General features: G+C 42.8%; 1 protein-coding gene across 2 annotated transcripts in view; it reads right to left on the bottom strand.

Moving 5' to 3' along the window:
- Positions 1-25,895, bottom strand: part of SESN3 (sestrin 3) — a 44,872-nt gene extending 18,977 nt beyond the window's left edge. For both annotated transcript variants that reach the window (XM_075742353.1, XM_075742354.1), the window contains exons 1-2: positions 25,660-25,895; positions 1,813-1,878 (exon numbers count right to left, since the gene is read on the bottom strand). In XM_075742353.1, coding sequence (XP_075598468.1) covers positions 1,813-1,878; positions 25,660-25,758 — 165 coding nt within the window. In that variant the 5' untranslated portion in view covers positions 25,759-25,895. The remainder of the gene's footprint in view (positions 1-1,812; positions 1,879-25,659) is intronic.
- Between the last annotated feature and the right edge of the window lie 524 nt (positions 25,896-26,419).

Genomic DNA, 26,419 nt, shown 5'->3' with positions numbered 1-26,419 from the left:
ATCTCACTTATTATGATATATCCCTCGCTCCACTCCAAGGAGTCCCCCTTATTCTTCAGCAAATGTATCTCCCATGTATTTAGAGATCTTTGTCTCATTTAGAACTTTCTTGGGGAAATCATACTTTTCCTGTCTCTGGTGAGGTTTCTAATCTTCTCCAGCTTGTCAGGAGTTTTCCTTGTAGCAGTAAAAGTTATGGAGAAGAAATTGTGCTGACAAAATTGAAATATAATCCTGCAGGACCGCACTGTTGCTATGTTAGGCATAGCAATATGCAGCATTATTGCTTCTGAGATTTATCTCCACCTATATTACTATCCTCTTCATACTGTATATGTACTTCCTCCTGATTTATTACCATCCATGGATTCACAAACATGTTTTTTTATTCTGCTTATAAAGCCTTACGGCAATTTAACAGGAACCTTTACAATTAAGTTGTTATTGCTCTGACCATATTCCTTCCATTACGACAATAAAGCAGGCTTTGACACGAGTACTGTTATTATCAAGATTTGTGAGACATTCAATGTGTTACTAATCTCTAACTACATCCTTCCTATCCGCTGTATTATTTCATGCCAAGGAATGGGGGAGAAAGGTAGTCATTTGCTAAACAAACAATATTTAACATTTGTTTGCGATACTGAATAGCTGTTTTATCCATACAGGTGGAAGTTCCCTTCTGCTGGGGAACCGCTGGGTTTACTCCTTTCTGAGAGCTACTGAAGTGATTCCTCCTGCACTTCTGGCTAGCACCTTTACTAAGTGCATCGGCTGTGAAATAAAGCCATTAACAATTCTCTCAAAACACATCATCATTTTAACTACATTTATTTTTTCTATTTTTTGTAAAATTATAGACTTTAGGAGAAAAATTAAGTCATTATGAAGTTTGGCATCTCAATTTCATCTCTTATTTCATACAAAAGGGAAGTGCTCTTCACAAGTTTGGCTGGCTGGAACTCATTCTGCTGCCCTCTTCCCAAGTCTAAAACACTCTTGCTTCATTATGTTTTCTTCTTGCCAGGCTTTACGCTTTCTTTGTTTGTTTTTAGATTCAAACCTTGCCAGTGTATAAATGGAAAGAGACTCAGAGAACAGCAGCTATCTCGTGTTTCAAAATACCTTTTTGGCCCTTCAAGCATGCAAATTATCTGCCTTTAGCCACTACTTAAAACAAAACAAAAAAAAGGTCCTAGTTCTATAGTTGGCCATGCCAAATAATTAATTGATCAATAAATAATACTCTGTGAAGATTGAGATCACAAGAGAATACCACCATAGCAGTGTTTCTACTTAACTGCAGCAAGTTGCAAATCAAGGCTTAAGCTGAACATTAAATCATGGGCAGAAATCTTGAGTTTGAAGTCAAACCATACCTGTCAACTATAAATTCTCTCAAGAGCCACAGTTACAGTCTAAGGAGTTAGTCATATTTCCAGGTTCTCTCAAACTGAAGGTCAGACACTGCCCTGAGCGCTATGTAATCACATTGCTGCAACACTGCATAGGTCTCCCCTTAGGCCTGGCATTAAGAGCAGTAAGTGGTCATCCCCCAAGAGCACAGCAGAGCCAGCACTCATGGCCATCTCCAGGGGTGCTGGCAACTGAAAAGATGTCAAACAGCGTCACTTGTGTGACAGGGCAGGGAGGTTCTTACCCGCTGGAGCCTGCTCTGCAGGAATCACCGCTTTTCCTCGCAAAGGGGCTCAGCTGGGTACCACTGGGTAAGCAGGACTGTAAAACCGTCCTTCAGTATTTCCACTTTAAAAGCTACCACCCGCCCAGCCCAGCTAACTGCAAACTTACTTCGTTCTCTGGTATAAAGGCACTTGGTCCTCTTGTCAACGGCGGGGAGACTTGTACTCTTTTCTCCTGCAAAACAGTCACGTAATTTGTCAGCATCACAAATAACGTATTAACTTGCTTTATCTCGTAAGGTGAGATCTTCAAGGCCTGGATTCAGTTCTCATCCCAAGGCCACCTGGGTGTTTTACAGCCCGCTGAGGAGGTGAAGCCATCACACCACATTGGTTAGATCAGCTTTGCATCCGCTGTACTTTGTGCGAATGAACGGCACTGATTTTGGCAAGGGGTAAGACAGAAAAAAAACCCAAAAATATAATCCCAATTGGTTTATAGACCAGCCAGAAGATACATAAACAGCAATACAACATTTGGTAGGATGCTAAAATTAGCCATTTACTGGATTGAATGGAAGTTTGCAAAGCAGAGGGGGGAAAAAAGCCACACTCAGGAAATTATAAGACACTGTTTTCTTCAATATCAGCATCTAATGAGATTCTCAGCATTGAGAACAGCGTAAGCACTTTGTGTAACAAATACTGGCATGAAAAGCCCAGTCCACGTTAACCAGCAAGACCCATTAAACACTTGTTCTAGAAACCCGAGGAAACTGCCGCCAGGCTCAGCTGCCAAGCCCAGAGGAGACCATCACAGAAGATACAAGCTTTGGTGCACAAATCTCAGCTAGAAGTCATGAAATGCCCTTTGAGGACGATATATGTAGTAGAGAACAGGCTGAGCGCGTAACAAGAGCCAGAGGACTTTTTGTATTTATTTATCAGGGATAAGAAATTGAACTAAGATAAACTGTGGAGGCTTTCACAGCGTAGCCACTGACAGCCAGAGGGGTGAAGGGGACCTGGGGAGACTGCCAGCTCCTCTGGTTCACCAGGGGCAGGACCGGTACTGTCCATGTCATTCCTGACCAACGTTGGTCCAACCTCCTCTTAAAGATGCTCCTGGATGTTCCGCTGACTCCTTGGGTCATTTATTTCAGTGATGAACTCCTCAGATTGCTAGAAAGTTTTCCTAATGTCTAAGCTGAATTTCCCTTGCAGTAATTTAAAGCTGTTGCTTCTTGTCTTTTCTTTTTTTCCTCTTTATGGTTATATTCCACCTCTCTGGAAACTATGGCTGCACACTTTCTCAAGTCCCTAACTGCACCACAGTGTTGGTGACTCTTAATAAGTTATCCATCAACAGCAGTATCAGATTTGCATACTAAATATTTTGTGTGCCTAACATAAAAGTCCGAGGTTTTCCATAACAAACGACTGTCAAATACTTCTACCAGGGGGGCTTAAGCTTAACCGCCATATGTATGAGCAGCGCTGTTCCCAGAAGGAGCGTGTCACCAATTTCCACACAGGAAAATGAAGCCACTGGAGCTGCATAACTATAGTCCTGTTGCTTAAAGACATCCTGTCCTTTCTAAATTAATTATGAAAAAAACATGCAAAAATCAGCAGTGATTATTCAGGAAAGATGTTCCAAAGCAAATTCTCACAGCACAATTAAATTGGTGACTTTGGAATGATTAGTTGTTACATGATGCAGCGCTAAGTTGGATCTACTGTGTGAAGCCTAGCAGCCAGGAGACAACTGACTGCAACTGCTGCCTGCTGTCACAGACCCAAAATCCCATAAAATATTTATGAATCAAATGTACTTGGTCTAAAGTAAGAAAAAAGGCTGTAGACAGACTGGGTATCTGCACATGCAAGTCCCTCCTTGCACAGCTACACAAGGCACAGGAAAATGTCTTTTAGCTTTAAATACACCATCTCGCTAGCAGCCAGCCATTTCCCCAACATTCAGAAAAGGAATGCTTTCCAAGATTACTGTTAAGGTTGCATTTTACTTGCTTTATGAAGCTTATTTGGATATTAGAGTTTAAAACATTTCATACTGAATAATCTGGAGGAAACAGCTTGTGTGAGTGAGACAACTTGGATAGCTGCAAACTGTCAGCTCTGGCTGGAGCGTGGCTCTAAACCAGAGCTGAACCACTGCCTTCTCCATCTCACTCTCTGACCTATACCCTGCTGCTTCAAGCTCTGCAAGGCCGATCCTCAAGGCCAGACTAGGACAAAAAACTGCATATGCTGCTTCTAGCAGGATCTGGGCTCCGCTCCCCTGTTTCCCCATTCAGTGTGACTGCTATTACTCCTTTGACCCTGCAGATAAGCTACTGCTGAGAAGGAAAGGAGGAAACGGTACTTGGATGGATGAACGTAGGCAAGAATCTCCAATTAGTTCCTGTGAATGATGACAGAAAGCCAAGGAGATAGTAAGGCATGAAAAATGAGGTGTGTTAAATACACTACTTAAAGGACAAAACCCAGCTCCTTTGGGGTGGTGGTAGTTTAGAAAGACACAAGCCTGGAAAAAACCACTAAAACAACCAGAACAAAACCCCAAAACCTCAAACACAATAATTCAAGTTCATGAGTCTAATCACAGCACACTTTCAGGGAGCTGGGTTTTTTTCTGTATTAGAAGTGTATACTCTTCCCTTCCATCAACACAAAAGATTATTTTGCCTTGATGCCAAAGCTTTTATTTTATTAAAACTGGTTAAAACAAGCTTGTCAGAAGAAAAGGAGCAAACATCATCTGGTTGCACAAGTTCTCAGGATGCTATTAATAAAAACATGGGAAGTTTACAAGCATTAAGAAAGATAACATTGGCTTTGTCAAACTGTAGATAAGAACTACTGCTTCTGGGCACGCTTTATCTAGAGCAGTGATTTAAGGTCTACTCAAGAACCCAAATATGAAAAACTATGTATGGGAATTACAAAGCAGCATTGCAGATACATGGTCCTTTATGGTGAAAGTTTTTGCAAAGCTTCTCGTTTCCCAAGAAAGCAGGTTCGTTTTCCTGTCCAACTAGTCTTTGCAGGTTACGTTTGCTATTGCTACGTCAGCTGGGGTCCCTAATATCTTATTTGAAACTAGATTCTTATGCTAAGTGGCTGAACCAAGGAACAGGTTGCTCAGCAACCAAAATGCCATATGCATGTATACCAGCCATTTTCTGCTTCACGTTCCTCCAGAAGTGCACTGCCGGAGTATGAATACGTTATCTTAAAAGGTTTGCAACCAATTCCACTTACATTAAAACTAAAGCCTTTTGAAGGGGTGCTTCTTCAGGAGAAAGATGAAGAGCTTCAAAGATGAGCAGAGAGAACTGAGCCTGGGCAGGTTACTGGGAGAGGGGCCACTGCAAGCCAGAGCCTAGAAGCAGGTTTTGCAGTAACACGCTGCGGCATCAAGCAGAATGAGACCTCTGCAGACCACAGGACAGCTGCTGCAGGAATTCATGAAAAAACAGGCCTGAGCAAACTTTATCTGTGACTTGCTTTCTCTCCTTAAGCTGCACTTGGGAACAGTGTTGGGGGATAAATATCTGGAATTTTAACAGTGATGAAGTGGAACCATTTCCCATTTGCACACCTATAATTTGGAAGAAGCACTTTCATCCTTGGCCCAAAGCCCCTAGAGCCAAAAGCTGCGACTTGCCATCTCAGGGGTTTATTTTTAGTTGTGGCAGTGACTGCGCACCTTCCCTACAGAGCCAAGAGACCGTGGTCACTGGGACATGGCACCTGCATCTCAAATAGCTGCCAGGCTGCCGCAGCAAAGGAAGGGATGCCAGAGCCACTCAGCTGGCAACACGGCCATGAAGCCCAAGCAGGAGCAAGCATGAGCCTGGCTGGTGCTGAGGCAGCACGGCAGCTTTCCTCCCAAATTCTAAAGCAAAAGAAATAACCTTTCTTCCTCTTTGCTATCACATGAGTCACCGCGTTCTCAGGCTTTAAAGAAACGACTATTTTTAGCAAGCTGCAAAAGGAGGCTGTTTTATTTGAGAATGGAGCCACTAGCTGGCGGGGCTGATCGAACAGCTGGTTTGGGAAGTACTTCCGAATACCCATGAATGCAGAAAGCACAGGCAAGAAGCAAGTGCTTGCACTGATGCGCGTGTACGGGTGCTTCTTACACACGTGGCGCAAAAAAGCTAACTCATTCTTAACTCGACGTCAAGGTGCTCATGCTGTGACTGGGAAAAAAAAAAAAATGACCAGAAAGAAATATTTTGCACCTCAAGAGGGAATTTTGCAAGCCATGGCAACGCTGCCACTCATGTCCCTGTGAACTCCTAGAGCTGTGGAAGGGGCTGGGAAACATCCACCAAGGGGCTCAGAGCCTCCACTCTGACAAAAACTGCCACTACTATAAAGACAAGAGGATAATAAACAGCACTAGATCAAATATAAATCATAAGGGCATCCCGAAATTAGCTTCTCCTGAGGAACAAAGTCTTTTTCTTAAAAAAGTGGGATTTTTTTGGGGGGGAAAGGTGATATGTATGTGTTTCTTATTTATTACACCTTTTCTTCTATTATAATCTACAAGCAATTTTGCTACCATCTAGCATTTCTAAGGATCTTTGTTATTAAATTCAGTGATGTATCTCTTTGTAACACACATTATCAGCTGTGGCAATAATCTAGAGTCAAGTCCGTCATTGGGACACCTACATGGAGATGTGTCCTTTTCTACAAGGTGCCTAAACTTTTCCAGCAGAAAGCGAAAGCAAGGTGCAGTGTCATTCAAAACAGGAGCTGAGTGCCATTCAAGACTGCCTGGAGTCTCCTGCTCGGCATCCAACCACTGCCCCAGAAGGGAATGGGCTTCCCATAGGTACGTACAGCGTCTGCCAGTCCCTACGGATGCCCTGGATACCCTTAAGCATCCTAAATGGTATTTAATGCAGATGTTGGGCTCTGTGGCACTGGTCACAGCACCTGGAGTGCAGTTTGGGTTACCACAAACCTAGTGACTGACTGGTGAGCCAGGTTACCTGCTGGGCTTTGCTGGGTGCACTGGGTGTTTGGACACTGAGGGTGGGAGTGGAGAACTGGGTTTAGGACTCCCTGTCTGGGGTTCAATTTCCCCAAAGGAATCGATTTTGTCCCCGTCTCAGATTTACCTTACAGTTCTCCAAAACACACCGGTTCAATCTCATGGACTTGATGCTACCGAGCTCACTTTTGGTTTTCGGCACACACAAATGCCTTGGATTTTAGTTCACATGGCACAGGCAGTATTACTGGCTGCTGCTGCTTAAAACCCTACCTACAAACTGGCTTCTCCTACCCGTTATCCTACCCTTACTGAACACATTTCCACTCTTGGTTCTTGGATCCCGGAGCAGAGCCCACCTCCATTTGCTCTGATCACAACCAAGTGCTCTGGGCTTCATTAATGCCTAACGCAATTTTATAATTACACGGGACCGTCTGCTCATTCTATTCTTGCTGAAGACAGAAGAAAGCATGAAAAAGAAATTATCTAAACACTGATTGTATCTTAGCTTCTACTATTATTCAAATCCTTCCTTAGGATGCGAGAGGGATTTTGTTTATTTCTATGTATGCCAAGTTGCATTTTAATTTATTCCCCTAACTTTGTTAGAGAAAGAGCAGTTTAGAAACATGGCAGAAGTTTAGGATGCATCCAATTAATTTTAGGTGGAAACTTTAATACTTTTCATAAATTAGAGAGGATTAATATAATATTTAAAGCTACACAGAGTTGCTGACTAAAAGAAAAACCAAATAGACACAGTTTACTTGCCTTCACATGTCAGTATTCATGGGAGGTGCTGATTGACAAGAACAAAAAAGTATATTCATCAAAGCTATGAAATTCTGAAATTTATTGACATTTATTGATGTATCTTTTTTTAAAGAAAAAATCTGTTTGTGGCATCTAATGTAATAAAATAAGGAGCTTTACAGTTTCAGAATATATCTGCAATTCATTTCAAATTAAGTTTGTGTTGCAACTGCAAAAATTAGAAGGATAAACTTTGGTGTCCTGTTTTTCAAAACAATTTCCATAAAGAAAGAAAAGCTGAAAGAAGAGAAAATGTGAAGAGGAATAATTTGAATGGTGCACAACACTTTATCTGCTGACAGTGCAGAACCCCTCTTTATGACTGACCCATTCCTATAATTAAACCCAGGACATACATCTCCAGAAGCAATAAGAGATGTTCAGGACAAACAATGTCAAATGTTAAGAGTTCACAAAGTAAAAGTCCTAGCCTACAGTCATTCGTTAAGGGTATTACAAGTGATTTTGCAACGGTTTCTTCCTCTTAATAGACTGTACAACTCCAAAAATGCAAACTAAGCAATAAAGATGAAAATTAGCAGAGGAAGTCAAACAGTAGGAAACAATTTTTATGGAATAGGATTTCAAAATACTTAAAACAGTCACTTTTAACATTAAGAATTTGGCATCTTTATGCCTAACAGCTGATGAAGTGGTGCAAGGAGCTGGGAAGAGAGCCAGCGCAGTACAATTGATGGGGAGCTTTTGCTTTGGTAACAGGTTACAGCCCTTTTGGATTTCACACAATAAAAGGAAGCCTATCCCAAGTTCCCATCCTTTCACCAGCTATTAAGAACACAATCCACACTAATTAGAAACCAAAGGGCAGCAATTTCTACCTAACCCAAGATGGATGGCCAGGCAGCAGAAGTCCAACAGTGGTTCCTCAGTCTCTGAAAGATATCCAGTACATTCAACCTACAGGAGAAAAACTCAGAAGTGAAAACATATTTACTGGTAGAAAAGCCTATCTCCTTTCTCATAAAACAAAGCCTACATCTACATCCTCTTTTAGTCCTACTTCTGCTCTGTATCACTCTCCCTGTTCTGGAGATAATTTCCCTTAACCAAACCCAACCTTCAACTGCAACTGGGAGCAGACAGGCAAGGACTACAAATCAAATGCCAGAGTAATGGGTATGTTGCAAAACACTTCTTTATTTAAGAAGCCCGAATTGTGTTTTGCATTTTTGTCAGAATAGACCTGAATATATCAAATAAAAGACACACCTGTAACTTAATGTTGATGTAACTGAAGGACAGAGTATGTCTAAATGAGAACGTAAGGCTGAGATTCCTGACCGGAAAGATAGAAAGATCTTCATGAGAAGATTTGTTCAACTGAAGGTGCTGACAGTCAAACCTAAACATTGATTATTAACACATGAAAAGGACGAGAGACAAACAGCCACCTCTACTTCCATGTTGCTAGAAATTCACTTCCATCTAATTTAAGCCAAACTTCAAAATCTGAGTTCTTATCCATGCCTCAATCCTTAACAGATACCAAGGATGAAACTCAGCTGACCAAACACAGATACTCAAATCAGAGTTAGCCGCCTGGACCCTGGTTACAACCAAAAAAGAAAGGTGATGTCTAACTCGGCATGAGATCAATTGTGCCATGCAAAGGCCTGGTTTTCCTCCATAGACTAACAGGAATCCATGGCTAACGAGGTCAAATTTAGTAGTCTGAAGCTAGGCAAGACATGTACCACCAGCAGACAACAAATCGTCTTCTGGTCTACTTCAGTCTTCAAAAAAAAGAAAAAAAAATTTAAAAAAGAGAGAAACAAAGCTTCCCTCTTATCTGTCCATGGAGAACCTTGGCTCCTTCCCTCCCTGCACATCCAACAGTAACACTGGAGTTTGTATGCTCCCCAAGAAATGCCCTCAGGACATCAGATCTTGTGATTGTCCAGATGACTCAAAATTCTACGAGCATGGCAGAAGAGCATTTTTTATGTTTCAACAGCATCAGATATCAAGGGCAAAAGTTACAGTGGAAAACTTCAGCGGTTTAAGCCGGGACTTGTTTCATCTGTACCTTGGCCCACTTCCATCTTCAGCTTTAGTCCAAGTCTGACATACTGAGACAGACCAATATTATCTCGTTTGGGGAACATAGCCTTTAGCCACTAAATTGGCAAAATTGCATCGAGTTAGTCTGCCTCATCATCAGCCAGGACAGCAATGCTGCTTGCTAACGAAGAGTCTCTGAAGCAGCACGGCATATCCTTTAATCCGTTGCCTGCCATGCAGAGGGCTGCCTCATCCTGCCCGAGCACAGCCCATCTAACCAAGCCTGGTTTTGCTCTGCCGGCGGGGTGCCACATGCCTGGGAGACTGCACGCTCAGCGTGGGTAAGGGCAGCAGCTGTGGTCACGCATGTGGTCTCTGTCCTCCTACAGAGAGACCGTATCGACTTCCCTGTTCAATCCACGTAGCAAACCACTGCCAACAGGTAGAACAAACGTTTGATAGAAAGTACAGATAAAACAGCAGTTGCTTTGACAGGCCTGAATTAATACCTAAATTAACTGTTGATAGCACAGCCTCTTTACAATACAGTAATTGAATGGTTAAATACTTCATAAATACACACACACATTTGATTTATTGGGCATACTGCCAATCGGAGAGGCATAACTGGTGGATATTAAAAAAAAAGAGAGAAAAACCCCTAGGGTTCTGTAGATTCGCCATGCATCTCTGGCAGAACTGCCTCCCAAGAATGCTCTACCAAATTTTTAATAGAAGTATTGTCTGAAAATACATGCCTTGTAATCAAGCAAAATTGAATGGTATTCATCCATACAGTAAATGCATAATGGCATCCTTCTACTGTGAAGAAAGTAGCTTAGTTTAAAAAAAAAAGTATTTCAAAGATGCTAAATGTTCAAAATATTAGATTAATATAAGAGCAGTACACAGCAAAGTACTCCAACAATGTATTTTAAATAAAAGCTTTTACGGACTCCATTGCAATTCATGCGTGAACATCCTCAAGTGCTACAGTATTCCAGCAGAGATCATGCTCACCAAGGGTTTATAGGAAGGAAGATGCACTTAACTGTATGTTACTATAAAAGCAGACTGGGAGAATTGTTTAACCAGGGACTGGCATCAAGGCTGCATTCTGTCACCTCTCCGCTTTGGCACTGCTGTCACATTCATTATGACAAAGAGCACAGAGACATAATTCAGGTGCAGTGTGCCTTAAAACATTAAGATTGAGATTTTCACCAAGGGTAAGACTCTTAAGGTTATGTCTGCACTGCAGTCTGCTGTTCTAGAAATATTTAAAGGTAGCTTTAAAGAAGTCCTTGGCTAACAGTTCCTAAGTCAGGCAGGTGCATGGAGCTCAGCTTCACAACCTGCTTGAGAAACCAGACAAACATTAATTCAGCCACCACTGAGTTTTCAGTTGAAATGATGAAGCTAGACAGCTCAGGCTGAATAGCATCATAAAGAGATCTACTCACAGCAAGTATAGAGTACTACCTTTGCACTTTAATGGAAACAAAAATAATAATATCCTCCTCTGATTAGCATCTCAATCCCCCCGCAGCTGCAGGGGAGGAAGCTGGGCTCTGACCTCTGAACCAGCTCGCTAAAATTGTTTCCTTCCCAGTTTCAACTACTTGCACAACAGGCTATCAGAAGCAACAAGGCTCCACCGGTGTCCTGGCCACACATGGTATTTTGCTGGCTGAGGTGTGAGTCAAGCAATGTTCATGACTATTGTCAAAACGCTACATGTTTACTAACTACCAAACACTGAAAAAGCTTTACTAGCAAAGTGGAAATCCACCAGAGTTTAACTCAAGAAGGCAAAGGCTGAGGATGCTTCCAATGTGAAAAGCTGTTTGACTTGTAGCTATGAGATCTCGGACCATCCAGTCCTGCTTCCTAGGCACTTCCACTACAGCAAATATTGCACCACAGAATGTCACTGCTTGGTTACAGCTCTTGCTTCTCGTAGCTGTTCTCTTAAAATGCAGGAGGCAACGCGCTCTGCCTGCCCCCCTGTTCAGCCAACTGGTGAGAACCATTGAACCAGGATGTTTAAATGGAAAGTTTGAATTTTAGCAGAAAAGCAGTGCACCTGCTGCACTGGAGCATTTCGTTACCTGGAGCATATCACAGATGCTTCTTCGCTGCCTCTCAAAGAAATCGCAGAAGCCTCACACTCCAGAAATAAACTCACCACGTGTCCCTGCTGACACTCCCTCTTGATAAGTCTGTGTCCTTGTAGTGTTTTCAGCTCAATAAAAACTACTACTGAGCAAATAAATAGTGTCCCAGAATACGCTGCTACAGAAATATGCTCCCAAGCACCTTTCACTTCCCAGGAACTATATAAAACCAAATTCTATTCTAAGACATAGGAAAGTCAAACAGATGGCAGAAGCATGGGTTTTCAAACTGCTTTTCCCACACGTTTTATGTTCAAAATGATCATAGCAGTTATTTTAAATTTGTGTGCAGGAACTATCTTAAGAGTCATGGAAGTAACTTGCCAAAATTCAGAAAAGCAAATCCTCTCACACAGATAAATGAGGGAAACTGGAGGAAACTCTCAGGACTGGAGCCCCCCCAGCTAGTTTTTTGCAATCTTCTTCACATAAGATTGTGAGACACAGTAGCTTGAGTCTTGGAAAGCAACTCCGAACTGCTGAGCTTGCTGTCACGAGCATGTCAAGATATTTTAATTGATTGCCTCCTGGCTGTCACCGTCCAGGCACAGTGTGCTTTTACCACCTCCAATAAAAGGATTAGGAACCAACCAGCAGGTGACAAGCTCAAGCAGAGGTACTTAACCTTTCCCACAATGTGAAACTAAGCTGTGGAAATCCTTGCTGTAAGATGCTGCGGACACCTGAAGCTGGCGCGTGTTTAAAAGTGAATTGTTCAAGCTCATGGAAGAGAAATGCAAGAACGGTTATTAAATATGGAGAAATCACCTCCAGCTCAGGAAGCTCCTTTTTCCCAGTGGAGACTGGGAGACAGTGCCAAGGGAGTGTCATGATGAACTTGCTTCATTTTGTGTCCTTTTCCCTCGGCCACTGTCAGAGACAGGAGACAGAGTTATGATCTCACCCGCCGTACCTGCTCTAATGCTGTTATATATCTGCAGCAGATTGGTTCAAGAATATTACTTATTCATTAAATGCTATTAAAAAAATGAAACCTATTTTCTAATAGCAATAGGAATTGGCATCACCCAAAGAAGAAGACATTTTAGCTAAACTGGACTGTTGTACAAACAAGCATTGTGCTAATCCAGTCTAAAAGATGCAGCCCACATTATGGAGCTCCTTAGTGCCTGGGTCAGCACATTCCTTCACTGTCCGTTCAACACAGGTTGTATCATAACATTTACTTCATAATCTTCACTACATTACACTTCAGTCATTTACAGTTTTTAGGGAGCAAATGTTATTTTTCCCCTTTTCTGAATGTGCCTCATCAGAAGTTACATCAATTTGATTCTGAAAAAAGTGAAGAACAAAAACCCTGAGGAGTTAAAACACAAACACAATATAAATATGTACCCTCCCTACTCACTTGATGGGCAGATGATGTTTGTTTAGATTGACAGTATCTACCTGGAAGACTATAAGCAGACGTTGGCTATGCTACCTCACCATGAAGAACTTTAGCTAAGCTGTTCACATTAACACTCAAGCTGACACAAAAATATTAAAACATAAGGCTGACGTAAGGTTTCTAGTTTATAGCAAAAAGAACTTGTGGTTGACGGTCATTTAAAAGTTAATCCACTGAAAAGCTTTTTAAAAAATGAGAAGCCCCCTTGGCACAAGTTTCTCAGATGAATGCTCATGTACCATTGATGACCACTGAGCATCTTCATTACAGTTCAAATAACATAAGGAATGCCGATGCTGTTCTTACAGCTCTGCCCGGAAAGGGACAGTCTCTCTGGACATCCAAAAGGAGCAATGTCCTCCTGCTTTAAGAGAAGCACCTTTTTTTGCCATCTTTCTTTGGTCGATGACTCAAACAGAAAGAACTTGCCAGACGAAAAATAAAATCTCCCTGACTAACACGCTTTACCTCTAGCCTAAAGGTACAATTTCCAAGAGCAAGCGCCTTGCTGTCTAAGCCAGGAGTTTAAGCCTTTTTTGATTAGTTGACTTGTAAGCATTTTTCAGAAGGAGGTGGCATCTACACCATGCCTCTGAGCTTACTGAATTAAGTTTTCTTACATAGTTTCCTTCAAAGCAGCCCAGAGAAATCTTATACGTGCCAGGGCCACAGATGGAAAGCCACGGATGAGCCCTTTTGATTCTTCACCTGATGACAGGAAATCCTAAAATAGTCACCAATTAGAGCAAATTAGTCCTCCAAGGGGTCTTGTTTGCAAAGGCTGGAGACTGTTTTACAATGACCAAGGAGCTGACACGCTAACTGTTTTACGACTGATTAGTCTGGGAGAAGTTTGGGCAAGAGACCGACAGAGAAAAGGCTTCGTCTCGGAAGCACATTCGAAAGCCACTGACTTGCTGGAACGACCCGAACAATACTTGCAGTCAGGCAGTTTCTTCCTCTTTCTTCCGCTTTTTTTTTTTTTAAAGCACATTTTGCATCTTAAGCTACATCTTACCAAACTGAGTCATTACCAAGATACAATCTCCAAAACACACTGACTTAATGCAGCTGAGCTGGTGGCAGCAAAGACCGAAGGTAGAAATGTATTTTCCTGACAGAGCTTAAAAGCGATGCTGATTTTCAAAAATGAAGACTCATAACTGTTACAGAAGATTTATTGCATGTAAATAGAGAGACTTATCTGGAGACAGATCAGCTATTCCTGCTCTCTTCAGCCATCCAGGCCAGCAGATTGGCAGAACTTCAGATTTACCTCCAACCTCAGAGCTGACAGGTGCTCCCGTCTCCTCAGATTACTGCCTACACTTGTACTAAGAGGACTTTTGGCTACATTTTAGTGACTTAATGACTCTACAAAAAAATCACCAGCAAGTACTACAGAAATAATAAACTCACTTATTTTATACCCTGCTTGAATAAAGAATTCTGTAGCTACGTAAGGGTGATTAACATGCATTGCCTAATGAGACCCTGCACTGCGTTCCAGTCTACTTGCCCTTTTTCTGAAGTCACCAAACCCAAACGGAGACCTTTGCATCAGAGCAAGCCCAACTCCTGAGACATGTTCGCAGCCTTTATCTGCAGCCAGCTCAGCTCTGTACAGACAGAAGTTAGACCATGCAATGGGTATTCAAACTTCTCAGGGAAACAAGAACCGACGCCATAGACCTACCTTCTCAAACAAGACTAATTACTCATGTTGGATGCTGCCTCTAAGTATTCATGAGGCACAGCCTAACTCAAAGGAGTGTCCCATACAAAACAGCAACAGCGCTGGAGAGTCAAACTGCTTTTGCTTGTACTGCAAGTTTCTGTTGGATAAATAGGTCAAGTAACTACAGCTTTATCTAATACCTTTTGGATAAGTGACCTAAAGAGCAGGGGCATGGAAGGAGACCTTCCTTCCAACTCCATTCTCATTTTGCTTTTCCAAGCCACATGTGAAAGCTCCAGCATACCCTACCTCGGTGCAAACTACTCTCTTTCCACTCCTCCTCTGCTCAGGTGTAACAAGCACCAAGCGCCGTCTCCCCTGAAGAACTACAACACTGGCTCCAGGCTCCTTCAGCCTTTAATTACGCTACAGTTGACCTTTTCGACCAACACACCTTTCCTTTTACCTACTTGTGAAGGAGCAGCATTGAAGCGAAACAAGAAGTTTTAAATTGCTGGAATAAAAGTCACTTATCTTAAAGTATGTTCTACCTGCACGATCCCGGATGTTACTGCCTCATCGATCTTTCCCCAGTAATGTAAAACTTAAAAACTACTGATGTAAATGAACAGTTTGTTTGGGTTTTCTGGAAGGAATAGAAGATGACAATTTTTGAAGTTTCCCGAAGCATTAATACAGCATAAACTAGTCAGAGTTCTTCTGGTTCAATACTTCTACTGCATTTGTTTGAATGTGGAGACTGCAAAATGTAAAAATCTTAAACATAGTAGAGAAACAGAATTAAAAAAAAAAACCTACAAGGAAGGAGACAAAAGGCTCTATCTGATTCTAGTTCAGATGCATCAGAGCTTATCTTCTTTATTTCAGAGGGAGAAGCTAATCAGTTAAAATGAACTGTTGACTAATGAACACCTGAAGTAGTGTTTTAATGTACTTCCTACTACTAGGCACTGGAAGTTTCCACCGCAGGATGCTAACGAAGTGTCCCGATACAGTTTTCTCTAGCAGTAGTGCCCTTGGGCGAGAACTGCTACAATTGAGTTAAAGAGGGCTTAAAACATGGGTGCTAGAACAGCTGCCACGGCACCCAATGGGTGCTTCAGTCAGCCTTTGGAGGGAACAGAACAAGCCAGCTCATAACAGGGAGAGAAATGTGGTGCTTTAACTTTTATTTTTCATTTATAGTGTGTTGTTATCAACTTATTACTACACAAGAACAGTGACACCTTGTGAACTTCAACGGCATGCTTCTACCTCATATACGCTTCATACAACATATAACGTATGTGTGCAGCCACTCTAAAGTCCAGCTTATGGAGTCAGCAGTATGGGTGCTTCCACATAAACAGTGGCCTTAATTTTCTAACTCCAAGCTAGCTATTGCAGTAAAGCAAGGAGTGCTCAGCGGAATAATCAAATCCTGATGCCGATTTCCAGGGAGGGTCAAGGTTCACTCTGCCTGCTGAACAGCCAGTGGGTATTTGCATGCAGGCAGCACAGTTGATTTCAAGACACAAAACATATTGTAGTAAAGCAACATTTCAAGTGTTCTTCCATGCTGGATGAGATCCAACTGGTGTCAGGTAGAATATTTAGACAGCGTGTAGGCGCTCCATTTCATTAGAGGTCTAATCAAATTTCTAAATGCTGGAACAAATTATTATTTCCACACCTCTAATCAGCAACGAGGGTGCTTTACTGAGAAGAATGCCAATCAACTCAGAGGGAATATTTTTTATTTTTTTAGTTAATAAGGATAATTACATTAAAACAGATTTAGAACCATATGGCCAAAACCCCTCCAGATACATTTAGCCAATAATGTAACTATACTCCTTCACCACATGCTAAAGTAGGAGATATTAAACATATTTACAAGCACATGCTATTAAATTAGGTTCATCGCTGTTAAGATACTGTCTTATTAAATAGTTTTTAACTGCACAATTCATACAGAGGAGAGAACATATGCTGGCTTTCAATTGTTTTGTTGGTATCAGCCAGAGCAAATCCAATGCAGTAATAAACAGCCCAGAGACAGATAACAAATGATTTTTAGTAAGCAGCTCTGTACTGCTCTAAGAATGGCTTACACCAAGACAGCTAGTACTTCTTTGCTATCATCAACATAACTGTGTTTTACGTAGGTTATGTGGAATTGCTCAGAAGCACAAATTCTTTATTTCCAAGTAACCTCCAAGTCACATTAACGTTCATTTTTGTGTGAACATGTTAAGTGAGGAGTCATCCTTGCAACCATTCCTCCCCTTCTAAGGAAGAATTTAATTGATCCTTTAAAGTATCAATTGACTCGGAAGAATTTACAATTCTCTCTAGTTTCATGTCAAAACTAAATTCAAATTTAATACACTTTAAAACAGATACATAATTATGCATTTTAATTCCAAACTGCAGCAACTGAGACATACTAGTTGTATTTACAGTTTATTGTTCATTCTGAATAGATGAAAATCTGATTTTAAAGTCATCTTTTACTTTTCTTCCAAATATCTTCTGTGCTTGAAGAGGTAATAGATATCTATGGTTCCACATAATTCTCAAGAATGTGATTTCTTCTGAAACACAATATGGAGCAAGTCCATAAGGAACTTTTCTTGTGTGATGCAGGCTTATCCCTTCAGCTCGAGCCTACTCACAACACATGAAGCCAGGAATACTTCATATTCCTCACCATTATTATTTTTCCCACCTGATCCCCTGAGGAAGGGGATTGCAGGTAGCTTCACGCTGTTACCAAGTTCACTAGGTTGGTTGCTGAGCTCAGAATCCATTAGAAATCTATCGCTGGTCTAACAAAACAAGATGCTTACCTTGAGAGAAATATGAGAGAGTCATTAACAAGAAAAAAAAAAAAAGTGTTTATAATCAGGTGGTTGTATCTCTTTATCTAGCTTACTCTAATTTGGGAAACCAGGGACATTCATGAAAGATTTAAGACTCCTTCCTAGATTAAGAGCATCGACTTCCGTCTCTTACCCTGAGCACCATCACTTACAACCTGTTCAGCCTCTCCCTAACTTAAGACCCAATTGTCACACACACTGTGCCATAGAAGAAAAAAGCCTGTGCTTCAAAACATCTTACTTTCAATTTAAATACGATGCAAGAATTAAGATATTTGAATAAATCGATGGTTGATACAATCTATACCAAGAACGGAATAGTTAGTTTCTCAGCATCCTAAACATGCAATATTAACTATCATCTACACTGGTATTTTGCCCCAACTGATAGTTATCCAATGTCTGATATGCAAGAAACATCCTATAATAAAAATTTGAAACTAGTGGTTAAGAGAGACATTTAAAATGAATACCCATTGATCATGGCCTCCCCTATTATCAGTAACACTAGTTTGCCCAGGGTGGCATACTGAAAACCCCATAAAATTTCTTGAACTATCCCTAACACATTAAATGGACTGACTGACAGATAAACAGTCAGAAAAAGTTGTTTGCAGAGAATATTCCTACCTCCCTGTAATGGAATTTCACAAGATATTTGAGTCATCTGCATTATGCTCCCTATAGCTTGTACTTAAAGCGCACAGACTACCAAGCTGGGTTGCAGAGACAATGGGAAGGACCTCTGCATACAAACAGGAACACCTGCAAAGAACAGAGAAATTAAACAGCATAAGTTATTTCCATACAGGTTTTTCCAAAGCTGATGAGGTGCAATTTCTCATTAACTGAGGTCTTCCTCCTGACAATTCAAATTTCTTTTCTACTGAAAACGCCTCTTTCCCCCCCAGTCTATCCTGACCCACTTAGACAAAAGCCAATATTCAGTCTGGACAAGCAAATTATGCTTGCAACCCCTTCTTATTCTCCAGTCCTGGAAATAGAAATCTGATAATAAAATCTCCAGACCAACTCCCCTAGCTTCACAAAGGTAGAGGAGAAATATACCACTATCTTCTCTCGCTCAAATCTCCCTAGCCAGAAAAAAAAGGTTCAAATAAATACTCAAGCGAGTATTAACAGCTCCCTCGCCAATGCGGGAGAGAAGAAAAACCAAGGATGCTTAACAAACCATATTATTTTTTTCAGATTTCAAAACACCGCCATTTAAAGAGATGTGAAATTTGAAGCACTAATTAAGTAATATGCATAAATTTAAAGCAAATGCTCACAGAGTCCACATCTCCAAACCACAGCCAGTGATTTGGCTAATGCAACGCACCACTCCTACCAGCAGCAGTAAGTCTTTAACAGAGGACAACCTCCACGCTTGGCTAACCCACTCCCAACACTAAACCTCAAAGTTTCTTTTGAAGAAAATCCTCCTCCCCACTTTCTTTCCTTTCCTGCCTCCACTCACTCCCTGTAATTCAGGGAATATTGGTTTTGGTTTTTTTTTAAAAAGTGACTATTCTAAATGAGCGTGGTTCCTATGAGGCCATCTCTTACAGCTCTTCATTGCAAAACAGCCTCCTTCACCAGAGGGTCATTTCACTCATGTCACTCTCATTAGAGGTCTAATGAAAATTTAATAGTTCTGTCTTCTCATTTTCAGCACATGAGACCAAAAGGTAAAAGGAAAATTTTTTATACTAGCTTTTAAGGCAAAAGCAGAAGAACTCAGGCACCCTCAAGACTAGCATACACGTGCAAAGAGCAATAGCGCGCTCTGATTCCAGGCAACGAAGCCAATACTTAACACAGGGTGGTGGGAGAACAATTATTAAAACGGGTCAGACTCTGAAAAGACACAGATTACTGCAAGACTCGTGAGGATGGGGAAGGAGAGAAACCACAGTCATCTCTGGGTTTTCACTGCATTTATTTCACAGAGAAGAATCATGTTCTGTAAGGTTTTGGGTTTTTTTAACCAAGTATCTCCAGAAAAAGTAAGAAGAAATGATGAGGGTAAGGGCCCTCTTGCTGACAATCTTAAAAGCCCTGAAAGGTTGGGATTGTTGTTCTTGGTTTATAGGATGACATTCTGGACCCTCAAAGGCCCATCTTCTCCCCCTAGCATGCAGGATTAGCGGAGGAGTGACCCAAGCTGGTTTCACCACGGTAGTGCTCCAGGGGACTGGAAGACACAAACGGCGAAGGCAGACACCATGTTTTACACAACAGAAGGTTGCTAAAATTAGAACCAATAAAACCAGAGGCGGGTTTTCATGATAGACTTTGCAAATCACTTTGAGAACTCCTTTAGAAAGAGGCACATCAGAGATTTAAAGCCATCTAGGCAACCGTAAATTATGGCAACTATAGCGTGATGAGACTATTATTGAGAGTGGTCAAACTATGGAAGACATCATTTGATTTTACAAAATAAGACTCCCTGTGACAGTGAAGTTTTTTGATCAGATTTCCAAAGCCAAGTACCCTATGCAACTCGATGACAAAGATGCTGCACTGTGGAACACCCAAGGTGTTTTCCAAGCAAAGGCATAGCAAATTTCATTTGCCTATGTTCAGAATAGATTGAACCTCAAAACAGTCGAGATGCCCTTGAAAGGCCTCTTGATTTATACAGAGCAGGTAACAGCATCTCCATGCACCTTCATGACTCATGGTGACACATATTTTAGCTTACACGGGCTTATGAGACCTGACATTAGACTATTTTTGGTTCACTTTTGGGCTACTTTCTTGCTCACCCACACGGAACAATAAAGTGAATGAAAGTGTTTCTTTTTTTTTTTTTTTTTTTGCATATGACCTCAGCTCCCTGAGTCTAGGCTAGGGCTATTGTAAGCACTGCATCATTTAATGACGTTCACACATTTTTCTACCTTAAAAGTAGGTGCTTTTTTTGATAGCACCAGACCTAGAACAAATTCTTCCAGAACCTCACACCTCTGGACACTTTAATTTTCCAGCTTAAACGTATTTATTCCCATTTTACATCCATCTGCTCTTGAGCTAATTTCTCCTCACTGGCTCTTACCATCAGGTGTATTTATAGACACGGATCATATCCCCTCTCAGCCTCCGTTTCTGTTGGATTAAAAAAGTAAACTCTCACCATTTTCTCCTGCAAAATCAGTACTCAAGTTTCTCCCAGCACCTAACCAGCTCACCTCTATGCCTGTTTAATTAGGGTCTATCCTTCCCAGCTTCCCTCCTCCCCAACGACACTGCCTTGCAGGGTGACAGTAAGCTGCTGGTCCTCCTGCACACTGACATCCTTCTCCCTGCTCCTTCCAAGGAGCTGCTCTTGTTAAAAGTTATGAGTAACAAATAGCCAAACCTACAACTCTCACATTTCATACCACTGGATTTCACCCCACCTCTTAACTACACCAGTGCGCAACATCTCCCAGCTTTCTGTGAAATGTTCTGCTCTTTCCCTGAACCAACATTTCCCACATCTGCTGTGTGTTCATCTTTAAGAAACAGTCACGCTCTCATTGCCATTCAGGACAGTGTTAAACCAGATTAGTTTCATAAGTGATCCTTTGAAAACCCACTGGTACTCTCTCAGCGCAGTGACTTCTCCTTTCAGCACAGCCCACCACCAGTTCCCCATCACTCCTCTATAATTATCAGGAACAGAAAAATAGACAAAATGTGTCAGATCAAAGGTCTCTGTTGCCCCGTAACCCGTCACTGCCAGGGGGCAACAGCAGACATGTAACAGCCAGGAAAGCATACAGAAACCATACTGGAAAGTGTCGCTATTTCCTATTTACAGGCCTTGTTTAATTTTTCTGTTATGAATTTGCCCAGATACTTCTTGAACCCACTTAAACGTTTTGGTATTTAGAACATTTTGTGTTAGTCTAATTTGAGCTGACTTACTAGTGCAGGGAGGAGTTCAATCTTTGACGCTACTTCAGATGTTTAATGAATGAAGTCTAGTTTTAGTCCATCCAAAGCTTTCAGAAAAGGACATGCTAGCAGATGTCTTATCAACAGAAGACTACTACATTAGTCTAGCATGACCTACTTTTGGTGGTATCATGCCATACATATTTTTTCATATATCTGTATGCTTTTCCATCAAAATTTGCTTTAGGAACTTGTACAGTATTGAAACTTGTGCTAAAGTAGGAGACTGGCATGGGGCGGGAGAGGGGGATGAGGAGCGCTGAAAATTATGTCCATCATATTGATGGCTATTTCCCTCTCACAGGATCACCCTGATTGGGTAGGTCTATGAAAAACAGGAACAGATCCTGGATTTCATATACATTTATCCAGGATTCAAGCACAGAGACTGGCTCAAGACAGGAGGGTCAGCTAAGCCAGGTTCACTTCCACCTTGGCAACAGTGACGGATGTTTATAAACCTCACTCCCTCATCAGCCATTTTGCCGTTGCCCTTGTATCTCCCTCACTGAAATCTAACACAAAACAAATATTTAATCCTGGAACCACATTTATACTCATTTTCTTTTCTATCCTACTGACTTGTATGTACATGTAAAAGAACCTTTCACTTCACATGCTTTGCAATTTGCAGCTAAGCTTGAACAGTTGGCAAACTCTCCCTGTTCGTACATTTCCTGATTTATCAGGATTTTTCCATCCCCTGAAGACTTTTTGCTTATTCCTAAAAGCCTTCCTGAAGCAGTTATTTGTCCCAAGAACTACTGAGTCCTTCCTATATATTCTCCTCTTGCTTGCTTGGGCTATTGATTTGGTTCAGACAGGAAAACCTTGGGTTTCCATCAGGCTCCAGACCCTCTCCAGATTTACACCCCAGAGCTCCCCCACATGTTGGATTTTCAACCAGGAGAGCTGGACGCTGTCCTGGTTACTGCAATGACAGCAGCTCTCGGCCATCTCTAGGAAAGACTTGGCTACAGTACTCGTAAGCCATTTTAAGCACTTTTCCATTCTGATATACCACAGTTTTGTTACAAAGCCTGCCCATCAATCCCACAAACCGAAGCTATTCATCTCGTTTTGCTCATTCTTCCATTTATTTTAAGCTGAGTCAAAGCATTAGCCTTGGTTGTCTGTTCAACAAGCTCACTTGCCAAATCGAAACCAGCATCACCTATTACTCGTCGTCTTTTTTTTTTTTCCTAAATCAAATAATGACATAGCTGTTGTATCTATGACTGTCTAAGCCCTTCTGATTAGCACCAATTGTTCTGCAAGTAGATCTGGTTATTTAAAGGGTCCCATAACAATAAACCCAACCCAAAGATACCAAATTGTATCTTTTTAATATGAAAAACCTTCCTCATAGGCAAATTTAACCCGTGGATCCTTAGCAAGTTTCTAGCACTACCCTAATAGAAACTTTCCATAATAAAACATAACTGATTAATTTGAAACCAGCTGAAACCTAAAGTGCTGCATCTAGCTTTTCCTGTTTCCCTGTTGAAAAAGAAACTTACCTTCACCCGTGAAAATCCCAAACCTGCTAGACTATGTCAAATTTCACTGTAGGCCACCACGCAGAAAGCTTGCTTTGCCCTTTATAATTTTGACAACAGCACTACCTAAATTGTGAGCAATCAAGTGGCTTCAAATAAAGACTTAAGACTGAGGAGGGCAGAAGAGATTCAACGTGTCTTAAGGCCAATCATTTTTTCAGTATATTATCACATGAGCATTAAAAAAAAAAAAAGAACACCACCATCAAAAGAACAGATGAGGCAGCACTTATCTGAAGATTATTACACTGAGACTCAGCTCAAATTTGCATCTCACTTCCACCAAGTCTTTTTTTTCCTGTTTTCTACTTGTATGCTTGCCAATGAAGTGCAAAAGGTTAAAATTTACAGTGATTTTTATTACACCAACTTTTAAATAATTACAGATGTAGTCAGAAGCTTTGGACTTCTATGTTTATTGTCCAGCCAAAAACACAGATGCAGCAATGTCCTAGTACAACCACTGCAAGCACAAAACACCTATATTTCAAGAGGGATTCATGGGCTGTCACTCAGTTTCTTTTCTCTTCCCCCAATTTTGCAAAAAAAAGTAGTTGAAATGACCACAGACAAAGCAGGACAGCACTGAGCTGCCTTCCTCAACAGACTCAACTGAGTACCTATGTTTTACCATCATCGTCCCTAAATTACTTAAAAGAAATAAGAAAAATAAAAAATAAATCTAATTCGGCAAGTTTCTTGTTACCAGAAAAGTAACAACTAGTTCTGTCCCCCTGGCACCCCCACTGATATTAAAGAGGTATACAAAAAAAGTCCTACCCAGCAGGATGAGACTACAGCTTCAAAAAAATTCAGTAATTTAAATTTAATTTTAGATCTACAAGTGCTGCCAAGCACCACTTTATTTGTCAACAAAACATTTTGATTATTTGGCAGAACAAAGCAAGCTCCCTCCCTGCTTTCTCCACAGACATATTTGGCACCGGTTAATTTGTATGTCTTTAGACATATGTCAAGTCTGAAGCTGTTTCAGGCTTTAACCCCGCAGAACTTCTCTCTTTTAAGTACTTGTTTTTCTTAAAGCAGTAACAGCAGCAAGTTAAAGCCAAGAAGGGATTCGATCCTGCAACAAAATGGTTAAAAATCAGACTCTGCTGATGTGCGCTTCTCTGATCCATTATATTTCTCGCAAGCTGAGCTAAGAGCTGAGCACCAAGTATCAACTGTAATATGATCCAAGAGTTTATGGAAAAAATAACTGCACATACCAAGCATGCACATTTAATAAGATTTTGTTTCCATTAAAATATTCGAGAAACATGATTTTTAAGATCTGCTTCTCTCTCTGACCGATTTTTAACATTTCTCCTCCCTGCTCCCCTAAATACACACCTCCTTTCTAAAAACCAAACCCTTAAAAAAAAAAAAAAAAAAAGACCAAAGAAAAAAAGCAGTCCTACTGCAGGGAAGAGAGGCTTGAAAAACAACTTTGATTGGCACTTGGCCTGACCCACAGAGGAAGAAAAACAGTTTTTGGACAAAGAGCGCAAATATTTGAGCTTATTGACTTACGGGCTTTCTTAGCATTTGCAAGAACCAACCTGGTGCAAAATGTAATGGGAGAGATTAAATTAAAATAAAACCAAAACCAGCATCGCGTTCATTTTGGGCGCTCGGACTCCGCGCATTTGCACAGCTCAGCAATTTTAATTCATTTGCACTGGACAAACAAAAAGCACCTCAACTAATGCTCCCCGTTAAGCAGATGTCGAGAGGAGGTGGTAAAGCGATCACACTCCTCCTGAGGCACAGAGGGTCGGTGCAAGGGAGCTGCTGATAACTGCAGGGATGGGGGTATGGGGATTGGGGGTGGGCGGGGGGCTTTTTGGGTGCGTTTTTTTTAATTTCTTTTCTTAAAGCTCTGATTTCGGATACCCCTGCACAAAAGCTCGCCAGAGATTACGGTGATGAATTTTGCCAGTGAAATACGTGGTTAAACTTTCCAAGCGTCGCTGGGCCCCAAGTCAATCCCCCCATGCCATCGATGAAGCCAGGAGCCCCCAAAACCCTCGGGGGAAGGGGGGGCCCTAGGGCAGGGGCAAGTGACAACCGTCCCAGGGGGAGGCAGGCGATGGGGGTGCAGGACCTGGCAGCCCCCTTCACCCCCCCAGCACACCTGGGGCCACACGGCCCTGCGCCCCTCCGCTGCCCCACACCCCCCACCCCCCAGGCACTCACCTTCTGGCAGGCCCCATCCACATCCCCACACCGTCCCAGGTGCCCCGCAGCGCCCGCCCCACCGCCCCAGAGCCCCCCACTTGCCCCCCCCCATCCCACCGCCTCAGCCCCCCGCCCCACCGCTGCCCTACGGCCCGTTTCTCCTCACGCCACTGCCCACCTTCCCTCAAGTCTCTGCCTCACCGCCCCGGTCCCCCAATCCCCCTACAAGTCTCTACCTCACCTCCTCCCGCAGCCCTCTCAGCTCCCCCCGGCTCACAACGGGCCCCCCCCCCCCCGGTACCTGTCTCGGCACCTTCCGGCAATTGCCGCACACCCGGTACTGGCCGGCGGCGGAGGCGGCGGTGGCGCTGCCCACGGTGCCGGAGCCGAGCCGGTTCATGCTGGCAGGGAGCGCGGCGCTGGCCGGGCGCGGAAGGGGGGGAGGCGGCAGGGTTGCTCCGCGCCGCTCAGCAGCCCGCGCCGCCGGCCGCCCCCATCCTCCAGCCGCGGCCCCAGCACTCCGCTCCGGGCCGCTGCCCCCTGCGCACACCCCTGCGCGCTCCACCAATCCGCGCTGGCCGCCCCGCCCGCCGCCGCCGCATTCCGCCAATCCCGAAGGCCGGCCGCCGCCGACCAATGGGCAGAGCTTTCTCCGGCTCCCATCTCCAGGCAGCCTCCGAGAGGGGGCGGGGTAAGGGGCGTGGTTACCGCCCGAGGAGGGGCGGAGCCGGTCGCGTCTCTGGGCAGCGTTGGGGAGAGAGGCGGGGTCGGCGCCTCGGCGCGTGCCTTCCCGTGGCCAATAGGGTGGGTGAACGGGCGCTATGCAAACGAGGCGCGAGAGGCTCCGCCCCCGGAGCGGGAGGCCGCGGCCCCGGTGGGGGCTGTGAGGGAGCGGTGGGCCAGGGCGGGGGGCGGCCGGGCCGCGGGGGGTTCTGCTTCCCCCAGCCGCCCCGGCCGGTTCCCCCGCCTTTGCTCCGGGGTGCTCCCCTCCAGAATGGTCCCCAAGGGGCCCACGTTTGGGGCCTGGGGCAGGGCGAGGGGTCACCGGTGTGACGAGGTGC

The sequence above is a fragment of the Balearica regulorum genome, chromosome 1 (genome assembly GCF_011004875.1).
Source record: "Balearica regulorum gibbericeps isolate bBalReg1 chromosome 1, bBalReg1.pri, whole genome shotgun sequence".
Classification (NCBI taxonomy): domain Eukaryota; kingdom Metazoa; phylum Chordata; class Aves; order Gruiformes; family Gruidae; genus Balearica; species Balearica regulorum.
Note: the sequence above shows the minus strand (reverse complement) of the source record. Positions and strands in the feature narration are given on the sequence as shown.